Source organism: Egretta garzetta, unplaced genomic scaffold (genome assembly GCF_000687185.1).
Source record: "Egretta garzetta isolate BGI_Z169 unplaced genomic scaffold, ASM68718v1 scaffold30, whole genome shotgun sequence".
In the NCBI taxonomy this organism is placed as follows: Eukaryota; Metazoa; Chordata; class Aves; order Pelecaniformes; family Ardeidae; genus Egretta; species Egretta garzetta.
The window spans coordinates 2,972,281-2,985,869 of NW_009258383.1; the positions used below are offsets into that span (position 1 = coordinate 2,972,281).

Here is a 13,589-nt window from a genome sequence, read left to right on the forward strand (position 1 = left end):
AATTGCTGCGCACCTCAGCTACTTCTTTCTGGTGGCCAAGGTGCTACCTTGCAGCCAGGGAGCCTACAGCACTGTGGAACTCATTTCCCTCCTCATTTTTTTCTGCTGGTGGTTGCGTTCTCCTGGAGACACTGCAAAAGCCTGCGCGACTGGGTTTCAGAAGGGACAAGGCGGGCTTCCTACCTTAGCGAAGGGGTAAAAAGGAGCCTGTCAGCTTTCAAGTGGAAGAGTTCCCATTAAAACTGTGCGAATTCAATTAAATTTGAACATATTAAACCAGACACGGATATAAGTAGCCGTCAGTAAACGTTATCATTCAAAGAGAAACACAACGAACCGGTTTCACAGCACTTTTGCCACCAGCATGCTGAAGTCATTGCGCTACTTTACATCACTCCACCCTCCTCCCAAGGGCTTTTGGTGCCAGTAACAGGGTGCTATGGGGACAGCACAGCCTCCTGCGCTGGAGGCCACCGAAGTCCTCCTGCTCACCTTCCTCCCTTGGCAGGTCTTCATGGATTTCCCCATCCTCCGCCGTACTGCACCACCTATGTGGCTTTGCTCATTCCAAACCAGAGAGGAGGCCATTTTCCCTTGCTGTACTCTCTCTTCCCTCCTGCTGTCTGCTTCTGTTGTGTGCGGATCGTTCCCTGGGACCCCACTCCTTCTGCTTTGCTTTCCCACCTCTGCTTCCTCCTCACTGCCACCCTTACTTGACCAGGAATCCCTCTTTTTCTGCAGCTCCTTTCCCCTGTCCCAGATTCCTTCTATGTGTTTTCCTTCCCCTGTTACCCAAATTTTCTCTGGGTCCCAGATTTCAACCCAGTATACCTCCCTCCCTGTGTGCTTACTCCCTCCAGCTTCCACCATGGTTCCCACCTCTTTTTCTCATAACTTTTCAAAATAGACTGCACCCTCTTGATACCCTTCTCCTCTTCCTATAACACTCTTAAAAACCTATAGATTGCATTCCAGAAAGCGAGTGGGCCTGCTGATATCTCAAATATTTTCCACCATTCTAGAAAGAGAGGCATTATTCCAAAGACACTCTGCCAGTGAGAAAGAAATACCATGCCTTGCTTCATTCGGGCAGTTAGAGTAACAGCAGGATGTCAGAAGTCGCAATACAATTATATTCACTGCTAACAAATGTTTTTACTTAAAATAATCAAGTTTTTACTCACCACCAGGGTCACATAGTACAGTTGTCAGAGTAGCAAAGGCAGCACAACAGCCATTCCTAACACTTATCTGGAAGAAGTAGTATGGACTTCCATTTAGCAATGAAATATGTAGCAGAAATGTCAGCGCTTGTCTGAATTAATAAATATCACCCTAGTTTAAATTCCAAAAAGCGGATTGAAGAAGCCACACTACTACACCTGTAACTCTAATCCTTGAGTGCTGCATCTTGCCCACTTTTTCAAATGGAAAATTAACACTACTGAGACTCTGCAAATCTTGCATATATCCCTCCTGTAGTATCTTGCTGACATTTGTGTTCAGATTTATTAATCTCTATCAGTTTAAGAAAAATAAGATGCAAAGATAAAGCACTTGTCGTACATATTCTGGATTCAGTGCTTTTGCAGCTCTGGCATAGCCAGTTAGGAATTTGGCAATCTCTCTCTGAAGCTAAAATATTAAGAGTCAGAATTAAAGTCAAATATGCGATCGCACATTTCTCAGAAAAAAAAAGCACAAAATACACACAGAAGAAGGAAGCTTACCAAAAATAGAACAAATGCATAATTCATTCTGTTATGAAAGCCTTGAAGATTTTGATTAAACAACATAATTTCCTCAGCTATCCAGTGTGCTGCACTTTGTGAGGCAGAAGCACACAGAAGCTGCCTGTTACCTTGAATGACTGTGACTCAACTATTATTGCTGTACACCAGAAAAACGAGAAAACAAAGCATCTTTGAGCTCGAGTGGGATCTGTTTTTTGAGAAAGAACAAGAATTTGGGTATCAGAAACAGTGAAACCTGAGTCAAGGGCAATTCTTTAGATCAAGAGAGGCTTTCAGCCTGAATGAAAGCGATGGTGGAGCTCCCATCGATCTTCGGGAAGCCAGTATTTCACCTCTGCTCTTCACAGCTCCCAGACTTTCAGTTTATCCCTCACTGAGACAAGAATGAATCATCCCAGGAGTGGTTCATCACATCAATATGTGCTCTCTTGCTTGCCAGCAAGGCCCTGGATCTTTGACATTTGGCATTCCAGGTCTTTGTGGCACATTGAGGGTGGGGAGAAAACCAGAACAAAAATCCAGAAAAGTGACTCCTGCACAGGAACTCAAAAGCCTGCCAGCACACAGATAACAGTAACACACCTTTCCTTTGGGCTTGCCAGAGGAATGAAACCGCACCCAGCTTCAGAAGAGCCATGACTAGCACTGACAACACGCAACATGATAAATGGGCAAATGAACTCCTCATGTTCTTGTACCTTGCGCATCAGAGTACTGGAAAAGATCAGGCTGCAGATAATTCCTGTTAGGTCTTGTGAGCTACTGACATGAAAGAGAGATACTGTAGAGCACAGTGGTCTTGGGAGTTTCTTTTCTGCAGTAGCAGAACTTGATTTTTTTTTTTTTAAAAAATTATTCAGTAACATTAAGGAAATGGAGAATATAAAAATTCGTGAGTTACAATTATGTTTACACTTTGCACTTCTCTTTTTTAGTTTTAAGATATTCGAAAACAACACAAAACCATCATCAAAACAAAGGAAGAAAATCATGAAAGAATTATTTATTAGATTATTATGTCATACATTAGAACTGTCCTGGGTAACACCTTGAGTAAAAGCATCCCAGTTGTACCTAAGAGATTATGCAGCCACTTCTGAGATATAGCAAAGCTTGAACAATGCTTACAATATTTATGATATCAGCTTTTAATTCACTTGTCAACTTTGATTAGCTCCTCACCCAAGAGAAGCAAAGTGGCAGCCACCCTACCGGTTATAGGGGACAAACAGCTTTACTATCAGCAGTGGCTTTCTTGCTCTCAAAACAGGTACCCCCCGCCCCAAAAACTGGCTCAGCCCTGTAGTCATTGTGGCATCAATTTTGGTTTATTCCTAAGAAAAAAATTCTCTCCAACTGCCTGCACTGCCAACTCATCAGCTAACCAATCTGTACCTTGAGTTTATGCCCAGCCCTGCTAGCAGCTGGTAGGGCACTGCAGCTGCACACATTACAGGAAAGCTGCATACCTGGGAGCCCTACAAAAGCTGCACTGGCTGCTAGAGGACATGGAGGAAGACTTTTTTCACGCTTCAGCTCTATTAGTCTGACTTACACTTGTGACCTGAATACCAGTAAGCTGATTTAGCATTTCTTTACCAACCACCATCTGAGCATCTGAAAGTATTATATCCTTGATCTCCCTGCTGCATCACTGGAACAGCACGCTAAGCCTTAGCCAACAAGTTTTCATTTCATGTACCTATGGCAGACTGTTACCATTTGCCCTGTTTTAGAAATGGGAAAACTAAAGCAACTGAGCCTTAAAGCATGATTTGTACCATTTCAATCCTATTGTGCATATGCTAATCAGAGAGACAAATAATCTGGTATATGACTTGCTAAAAAATGAAAACAGATTGTAGAACTAATGTCTCAAAATGTGTACCTGAGGCAAAACTGGGCATTAGTTAAGAAATGCTAAACTTTTTGAGTATTAGAATAGCTTGCACTGAGGTTAAACACACTGACATCATGACCAAGTTGCCATCTGCCTTGTGCTTCTGATGCAAAATACTTCACTTAATCCATACTTACATCTGACGCCAAGGTCATGCTAACAGATGGCTCACTTTTAAGAAAGGGCATATTAAGCGCAATGGAGGCTCTACAAACACCTGCAATGAAATGTGTTGAAGAATTAAATGATTTGAAAGATCTCTGCCAAACCACCTTAGCTCCTCTGGCCGAGGTCCTCGAGTGGCAGCTGTAGATGGGTTATTCCCAAGTGAGAGAGTGAATTCCTACCTGTCAGTTGACGTTGATGAATTGTAGTCTGTTCTCCCAGCTTCTTTCCATAGGGTTGATGCTGCAAATACCAGTCCAAGTCATGCAAGAAATTCCATTCTGCTTCTGGTCTCTTCCAAGTTCCTGCGTTGCTTACAACTTTGTGATTGCTATCTTAACTCCCTGGAAAGCAAGCTTCGCTCCCACTCTACTATGTGAGCTTAGGAGGTATTAAATAAGAAACAAAGTCAGATCCTCATGCATGCATGTATTTTACTATTTTCATAATAACTAGGAGTTATGAAATAAATTAGGCAACAAATAAAATGATAAATTAGATTAATAATATTAAAAAGCCAACTATATATTGCTTCATATTTTTATATATATATTTGTATACACACACACACACACACGCCCCAGTTAATTTGAGTAAAATATCCTGTGAAAAAATGAAGTTTATACAATGCTTTTGTTTTGAAATTATATTTTAAAAGATCTATTTGCTTTTGGGCTGGAGAAATTTCCTTTGCTTCCTTAATGCCAGGAGAGAGGGAGGGAGAAACTCCCTGTGTGACATTAAATGTAGATTGGTCCACACAAAATTTAGGCTTGTTTGGGTGAAGTAAAAGTCAAAGTACTTTTCAAACCTGATGTAAATCATAAAATTTGTGTGCTTTAACCAGACTGCTGTCATGCTTAAAATATTGTCAAGCAGAGTTCTAGCTGGTGATGTCTATTATGAAACTTAAGGTTAATGTAACCTAAGCCTCCACAGACATTGTTTATCTTTTAATTTCAAACAGGTTAGGAAATCTTTTCTATTTCTTCTCTTTGGAAACGGAACAAAGTTTGATTCTGTAAGAGGTAGAAGTTATACAATAAATACCTTGTGAAATGTTTACTGTACAACAGAAATTCTGTTACCCAAACAAACAACAAATGTGATGTATGGCAGAACAGCGTTACCCGCAAAAGGACCTAACACACCGGATGTATTCAATGTCCCCAGTTCTCGGAAAAGCAAGTCTGGCAGATTTTGATTATTAGGAATTACCAAATTCCCTCAACATTCAGACATACGAGTCTTTCAGTAGAGCTAATTGCACTGATTAAATCAGCATTTAGCAGAATTGACCCACTATCTCATTCTTTTTCCAGAAACTTTTTCCAGTCATCAACAGACTCAATCCAGAATTGTGGGTCGCTTCAGAACAGGTACATTTTTCCAAGGCAGTGTTTGAAAAATTTAACAGCTACACAGCGGCAAGAAGATAGCTTCAAACATAGATAATTTTGAGAGTAAAAGCTGCCTAAATATTTTTTTAAGAAAAAGTATGGGATAGTAGTGGAAATGGAGTTCTTATTAACAAAGTGAAATGAGCCCTTGCATGTTAGAAACAGGGTGAGTGTTTACATCTATATTTAAGACTTGTCTCTTCAGAAGTCCCTTGGCTCCAGGGGAAGACTGGTTGAGGAAATGTCAGTGACAGCTGACAATGTTGGTGGCAACAGGAGTGAAAGGAAAAAGCTACCCCAGGTTACCAACCTCTCCCACGGGCCGTAATATTTAGCCAGAAAAACTGACATCGGTGTCGCTTAAGAGAGGTAGGAATGACAGATGAGCTAGTAGGGAGGCACAGAATTTGTCCGTCTTTAGGTCACTGGTTCATGCAGTGTTTCCTCGGTTCTTGACTTGATGGAGGGGACTGGAAAACAGCAGTCAAAAGGCTCAAACAGGGCAGCCGCTGTTTGGCCGCCTGTGGGATGTTCATGGCCCATTGCAGCTAAACCTCTGCTGCCCTGTAGAACGTGGAACAGGCTTTGTTACTGGTCCCTTCTCACTCCTGGCGATCTTCTTAATACTGGGCCTTGTGAAACAGCCTCCGCAGGCCAGCTGACGTTTCTTGCACAAGGCTTGCATAGCAGGGATTATCCCCCGCTTAGCTCCAGGTTTTATGCTCCCTGTACATCGGACTTGTAGGCCTGCGTCACAGATCTTAGACAGGCCTCGTTTAGATACTCTACTACCTTTTAAGATGGGATGTTAATATAATTCAGAATGTAACTGAAGATCATCTAAAAGCAACTGGTTATTAACAGTGGCCGACTTCCTTGGATCAAACGATATTACCCACGGCGATAGTCAAGGGTCTCTCTATAGGGGGTGTATGTGTGTTATGTGTGTATATATACACACATGCCCCCCCCTGCTGAGTTAGCTCAGCACACTGGTGAAATTCCTTGCATGTAGAAAGAAAGAGTGCAGATGTGGAAAGCAGCTTTGGCTTCCTGGGGCTTAGGAACATTTTCCACAACAGTATAGCATCTGATCTTGGTTGTGGGCTGACAGGACCTCAACATACAGCCTAATGCAAGCTTGCTTTCCTTTTTAACTTTACAATATACTTGGCATTGAAGTATAGTATTCTAATTAAATTATTCCAAGTATGAAGATAATTCCACAGGTTATCATACTGTCCCTGTTTTAATTACAATTGGCCTCTGACTGGTCCTTTTAGATTTAAGTATCAGTACATTATGAGATTATCATAATTAGGAATGTTAAATCATTTCCATTTTTAATGAATCTGGTACATCTGTTATCTAGATGTAAGTTAAAGAACAGACACTACTACTAATTTGGGCTAATCTGGATGCTTTTGTAATACGTGAAGATTTCTTTACCAAACAGAAAAGAGGTAATAAACCACAAAGTACTTTAAACAATTTTGGCAAGGAAAGAACTAGAAGATCACCTTCTTATAAAAGTGCTACTTGTAGAAAAGAACCTTTGACCGAAAAATCATTAAGCCAGTAGGTGGAAAAATAAGTTAAAAGCTCCTAGAGTTACCTGAGAAACTAGAGGAAGTAATCAATGAAATTAACTGGGCTGAAGTTTCAAATGCAAGTATTTGAATAGAAGGTAATGTAACTTTTCCTTAGGTTAGAGATGAAAACTATCTGGAATTTGAAGCTCAAAGAAGAGAAAAAAGGTATTTTAAATGAGCTTGAAATGTCACTGGATGAAAAAACATTGAAAAAAGATGACAAGAAACCAATAAACAAATAAACTACATCCTGAAGGCCAGAAATGCCCAGAATGAATTACTGGACCTGGAAAAGGAAATTAAAAAAAAAAAACAAACCATGAAGTTTTTGAGTTTTGACACAAAACCAAAGCAGAGTAACTCATTACGGCTTGCCAGCTGCTGCACTTCATTAACAAAACCCATGTTTTTTTGCTCCTCTTCCATTAAAAGATAAATTTTTTCAGAGTACCTTACATTTACTACAGTGTAAGTGTACGTTACCACAGAGCACCTCCCAGGGAGTGACTTGCTCCTTCGCAGAAAATTTGCTTGTCTGTTCAACCCCTATTCATAGTCATCTCTACAGGCATTTAAAACAAGGTGAACAAGGCAAGAAATGACACTGTTCTATACAAAAGATGAACTCAAGGTCAGAGGCAAGCTAGGGTACAGCTCTGATGCTAAACAAACACATACCACATTTAAAAAACAAGTATGGTGTTAATGACATAGTGGTATTGACAATAGCAGAGCTTTGTAGTAACACAATAAGGGCTTTCAGTTTCAAAATCTACTGAAGCAGGAGTTAAGCATGAGTGACAAGCAATAAATGAGAAAATCAGGGGTATTAACTGCTACAAGCTGAGACTTGTAGTGTATCAAGGCCTGTAGCCTGTACAGGCTTCACCGGAACCAGGCTGCAGGAATAAACATACAACTCATGCATTCTTTGGGTTATTTGCTGGCACTGGGAATAGAAACTACAAGTAGACAATCATACGGTCAGTATGATGTGGTCTTCTAATTATGGACATAGCATGATACACGTCGATGCCTGAACTAAAAGTTGGAACACGTAGTGGGACTGTATAATCAGACATTTAGGAGTGGCTTGAGGAAGGCACCTCCAGAAGTGATCAGAGGAAGCCTGGACATCCCATCTGATCACAGAAAGGGCAATGGTGCCCAATGGTCCAAAGCAATAAAGGTGTGCAAAGGCACATAACGGCTATGAAAGACCACCACAAAAATTAAAAATGCATGTTTTCTAATTACCTCAGGAAGGTAAATAGTAGGGAAGGAGGATTAGTGAAAAACCAACCAAGCAAAGCGCCCCAGTATTGGCAAAATGCTGTGAAAGGGTGGTATGGACTCATGGGAAACAGCTCTAGTTTTCTTCATTTCCTGCCCCTTCTGTTAAGACTTGCTTACCTACGCATCAGCTGAGGAAGACTACTCTTTAACAATCTTCATGTAAGACAGCAGTTGGGAATAATTTCAGAGTGTAACATTGGAAAGCTTCCAAACACCAGATATGTTTTTGAATGGTCTCCAAGAAGATGGGGAGAAGAAGATACAGTTGTGAAATGCAACTTGATATTCCCCTGAATAATAAACAGTGGCAGAAAACAGGATACAATTATCTTCGTTTGTCTTAAATTTTCGTTTTGTTTTTTTTTGCTATAGTTGTTCCGGAAGCATTAGTCTAGTTGCCTACCAATAAACATACGAACTTCCACCCTTCTCTAACACCTCTCCAAAGGCCATGTGGTGGGGAAATAAACAGGGATAGGAAAACAGTGTTAGATTTTGGCAACTGCATTGATAAAAAGCTGTGCTGGTTTTGGCTGGGATAGGGTTAATCTTCTTCATAGCAGCTGGTATGGGGCTACCCTTTGTCAATGCTGTTCTCAGCGCAAATCCAACACAGGGATGTTTTCATCACTGCTGAGCAGGGCTCACACAGAGCCAAGGCCTTTTTGCCTCTCACCCCACCCCACCAGTGAGCAGGCTGGGGGGGGCCACAAGAAGCTGGGAGGGGGCACAACCAGGACAGCTGACCCAAAATGGCCAAAGGGGTATCCCACACCGTATGACATCATGCTCAGCACATAAAGCTGGGAGAATAAGAAGGAAGGGGGGGAACGTTCAGAGTGATGGCGTTTGTCTTCCCAAGTACCCGTTACATGTGATGGAGCCCTGCTTTCCTGGGGATGGCTGAGCCCCTGCCTGCCCAGGGGAAGCAGCGAATGAATTCCTTGGTTTGCTTTGCTTGTGTGTGTGGCTTTTGCTTTCCTTAATAAACTGTCTTTATCTCAACCCATGAGTTTTCCCCCTTTTACCCTTCTGATTCTCTCCCCATCCCACTGGGGGGAAGCGAGAGAGCAGCCGCGTGGGGCTTAGTTGCCAGCTGGGGTTAAACCACGGCAAAAGCAACATTTAAAGTTTTATGTGATAAACAACTGGACAGAACGTAACCAATGTTCCCTCAAAAATTTAATATCAATTTGAAGGAAGACAATTTTCTTCAAAATAAAATGTGACAATTTTACAGCATGTAAGTTTAAAAGAAACTTATCTTCAAGTGCTGCATTAATAAATCCATATGAATATAAATAATCTGATTTAATCACATTTGTCATTTCCAGTTACAGTTTAGCAATTACAAGCAAATACAAGTTCCTAAGCTAGAGTAATTTTTTGTCCTGGTCTGAATGTTGAGCCAACTTGTCCTTTCCTCTTCTTTGGATTCTGAAAATTATCATACCTGGAAACAGAAAAGGGTTTTAGCAAACTCTTATGAAACACCTTTGTTTGCATATGCTTCTTCAGATACACATCAATGCAACACAGAATTGTTTACCTCTATCTTTATGGAAATGAAGAGTGCATGACTCCTCAGACCTGGGGACCTGGAAGAGTTTTCATCCACAAACCTAACTCAGAGAGCTCTCTGCCTGCCTTTCTTCCTCTTTTTTTTTTTTATTTTTTTATTTTTTTATTTTTACTTTTTGGGGCTTGGCAGGGGAAGGTGGAACAGAAGGAACAGAAGTGGACAGGGTCATATAGATGCCTGGGAAGCATCTCTCATTCTCCTCCTTTCCTGTCCCTTCCTTCTCTTTTTCCCCTGCTGCAAGACCTGCTTATCTATGCATCACCTGAGGAAGACAGCTCCTAACAATCTTCATGTCAGAAGAACCCACTGGTGAGATCACAGAACATCCCGATGCCTGTTTCCAGCTTTATCACTCCAGTCTCTTTCAAATCTAAGGAGGCACATTCTCCTTTTCTGCAGAGTATTGCCTTTTCCCAAACACAGCAGCTACAAAGACCACTACGGAGGGTCAAAACCCAGCAGTGTGAAAATACAAGGGACTACTACTCGGTGGGAGCAGGAAGGACCGAGCTCAAAGTCTCAAAGAATCAGTGCCTCTTTGTACTAGTATAGCTCTGAACATAATACAAGGATTTTCTGGTCTGCGATTAGAATTTCTAGGTCATACATTAATAAAAATAATGAAAGAGAACGCACTGGTAAAATACTTTGTATGTAACTTAATATTTCTGAAAAAAATTGCTGTCAGAAGCTATTCAACTCTGCCATTCCCCACATTAAATAACTATTGTGTTTCTGATAGATAAGAACTGTGAAAAGACCGAATCTCCACTGAATACACAGTTACAAAAAAAACCCCAAACCAAAAAAACTTACAGTTCAGTAAAATTCTTCCAGTCATCTTGACTAATGGATGGTCTTATACCCTCAAGTGCGGTCATCAGATGGGACTGGGTAATAATTAAAGTGTTCTTGGCAGGCACTGACTGATTAAGGGTGCTGTCCTCCTTGAAAACAGAGCCACAAACAGACAATGAAAAATGACCACAGAAACAAAGACATAGTGCCATGAATATCAGTAACTCTGGAACTTGCCCATTACATGTAGAGACAAGTGCATTATAAATACAGTCACAACTCCCCCGCCTCCCTCCAGTATTAATAACACAGAAATAACTATTTAGTTATATGCATGCTAACATCTGGCTTATTTCTCCTCTAACTAGGTATCATTTATCTTTGCTGTCTTTGTTACATTATATTTAATATTACCCCAGAAATTATTTAGTGGAATACCAAGAAGTGTGGGAAAACAATAGAGAACTGTTAAGGCTAAATAATTGAAAAGGCTGCCGTACTCCATTCTTGCTTCTGTAATTGGCTTTGATAGCATTGATTTCTGTCCTCAGGTGCTCTACTTCCTGGTCCTGGTTATTTTCTAGGGAGTCTTCTTGAGAAGCTGTTCGAAGCATTGAAGGTTGTGATGATGCTGTGTCTCTCTGAGTCACGCTGGTAAAATCGTGAGTTATGGAGTTTGGTCCAGACAAACACAAAGAACTCTAAATTGACCACAAGGAGAAATATATTAAAGCATTATGGATCCAAAAGAGCAACTCCACCATTAAGATTTAGCCTATAAATTTAATTCAGTATAAGCTTGCCTCCACTGGCAAAAAAGAGTACTTCCTCTCAAAAATATACCCCATACATAACTTTTTGAACAGGAAGTTCAGGTTAAGTTGCCATGGTGTTTTGGGAAAAGTACAAGTTTGAAAATAAAGTGTTTCATCTTTAGGAATGGTCTAAATATTTTTGCAATGGCCTATCTCAAAAAGAATAAAGGTCTAATAAGTCCATTGTTTTATTTACATATGAAAATCAGTGGTTCTGAAATCTGGGCAAGTTTATGTACTTAGCTTTGGAGTGACTCATAATTTAAATATTCATCACCTCCAAATTCTCTGTGCACTTAATAAGTGTGAACTTCCGAGTTGAACAACTTTGAGACATCAAAGTTTTTGTAGCCTTGCTGAAAACTTTCACAGTTAGAGGAAAACTGATGTCTCTAAAGATACATTAATAGTATCATCGCTATCATCTATAATGCAAAATAAACCATACAAAAGCACCTCTCAGCACTCAGTAATCAATTCTACAATGTCAAGGTAAGTTATTTTTGGCTTTAAAAATCAATGCAGGACAGGTTTGAAAACAATAGCCTGACAACTTTCATAACTAACCTGTAATAGCAATTCTAAAACAGATCTTGAAAATGAATGTCCTGTGGATCACGTGCAAACTCTGAAGTCATCTGTTTGCCATAAGGAGCTTGGAGGCAGCATATTCTGTTTTGCTTACCCGGCAGCCAAGCAAGATGAGCCAGTTGGCTGATCACCATGCAGGTGGCTGGGTAGCCAACCGGCACATCCCTGTCTGCCAGCTAGCCTGAGAATGTGCTCCTTTCTGTGCAATGTGATACTACAACAACAGAAATTCTGCTTCTGAAGAGCAATGATGGCAGCTACGGTTCACTTCTGTTGTTTACACAGTCCCATGGTCAGATTATTCCATTAATGCACACTCTACTGGAAACTGAAAAATGTTCGTTGATTCTTAAGATTATAATTTAATTCTTGAAAGCCAGATGATCATTGTTTAGTAATAAATCTAAGTTAAAAAAAACCCCAAACCACCAAAAAGTTGAAAATTGGTTTAGTATTAAACTTTGGAAGGCAACAAGCCATTAGACCAGACAGTAAGATCTAGTGTGAATACAGTTTGCTTGATTGTAAGGTATTAAGCAGTATTTTAGGATTTTGATTTTAAAGTCCTGCAAAATTGCAGAGAAGTCCATATTGTATTTTGTCAGATCACATCCTTCCATCTTCTTCTCCACTGTGGGCCACAAGGTATAGGCCGAAGACAGTTTGAAGGATAAAGCAGACATAATTGTATTTATAAAACCATACCGTTTGCCTCGTTCAGTTTTTCTGCTTCACAACTCATAATATTTAGAAAACTCAGAATATTTAAGCGAGTAATTTACCAGTTCTGAAGGAGTTCCATTTCCCAGCTCTGATTCGTAAGAGCTTCCAAAATAAAGACGATACATGTTGGACCTTGGATCTTCAGGAAGCAAGTCAGACATGTCTAAAGAAATAAGAGATTGCTCTAGCCCTGTTTCTCCATCTATTGCCGAGTCATCTGAGCCACTGCTGTGGTTTAGAAAAACCATGGAAGAGAGACTGAAGTCACTATCAGAACTAGAACCAAAATCCTGTGACAAAGAACAGATCATTAGAAGTGTTAACACATAACTAATTGCAATCTGAAATACATAAGAAAATTTCATATACAGTGCAAATGAAAATATCGGTTTACATTCAATTCTAGTAATCTGTCTTTCTCTGGGCATATATTTCCAAATATTTTGCTAAGGAACTCCAATGTGTTTAAGCAGAACTTTCTGTCTTCCTGCTAAAAGAAAAACTTGAGGAGATAATCTTAAGGTTTTATTTGTTTGATTTGAACTGTGTCTCTCAGTCAGCAATAGAAAGTGTTGGGAAACTTCATGTGCATTTTCTGTTGTGGAACTGTATCACTTCTGTCTCAATCATTCCCTTTGGGCAGTTTAGTATCTTGTGTAAGGTGCTCTAGGAGATTGTGGTGAGTCTACTTTTACAGTGCCTAATTGCTGTACTCATCTTTGGTCATAGTCAACATATTTTAAGGGCTGATGTGGAAATCACGGTTGTTGCTTTAGACTGGTGTCTGCAAACCTTTCTGATTGTACCCCCCTATCAGTAAAAAATTTCTGAGCACACTCTACCAAATATATGCATATTTATTTATTTCTAATTTATATATATGTATCATTGAAGTTCTAACTTTTTCTTCCTGCACCTCAATGGATTGTCTTGTGGGTGCACACCACTCTGGAGATCACTTGCTTTAGACAGT

At 40.2% G+C, this 13,589-nt stretch overlaps 1 protein-coding gene and 1 pseudogene across 2 annotated transcripts in view; both read right to left on the reverse strand.

The window, feature by feature from the left end:
• The window catches only part of LOC104128555, a 13,991-nt pseudogene extending 10,182 nt beyond the window's left edge, over positions 1 to 3,809 (reverse strand).
• Positions 3,810 to 5,157: 1,348 nt separating this feature from the next.
• The window catches only part of PEX1 (peroxisomal biogenesis factor 1), a 34,038-nt gene continuing 25,606 nt past the window's right edge, over positions 5,158 to 13,589 (reverse strand). Inside the window, exons 20-23 of one of the 2 annotated variants that reach the window (XM_035897441.1) lie at positions 12,676 to 12,906; positions 10,988 to 11,188; positions 10,506 to 10,636; positions 5,158 to 8,397 (exon numbers count right to left, since the gene is read on the reverse strand). In XM_035897441.1, coding sequence (XP_035753334.1) covers positions 8,253 to 8,397; positions 10,506 to 10,636; positions 10,988 to 11,188; positions 12,676 to 12,906 — 708 coding nt within the window. In that variant the 3' untranslated portion in view covers positions 5,158 to 8,252. Of the gene's footprint in view, positions 8,398 to 9,289; positions 9,561 to 10,505; positions 10,637 to 10,987; positions 11,189 to 12,675; positions 12,907 to 13,589 lie in introns of those variants that run through there. The other variant, XM_035897442.1, reaches the window with a different exon arrangement.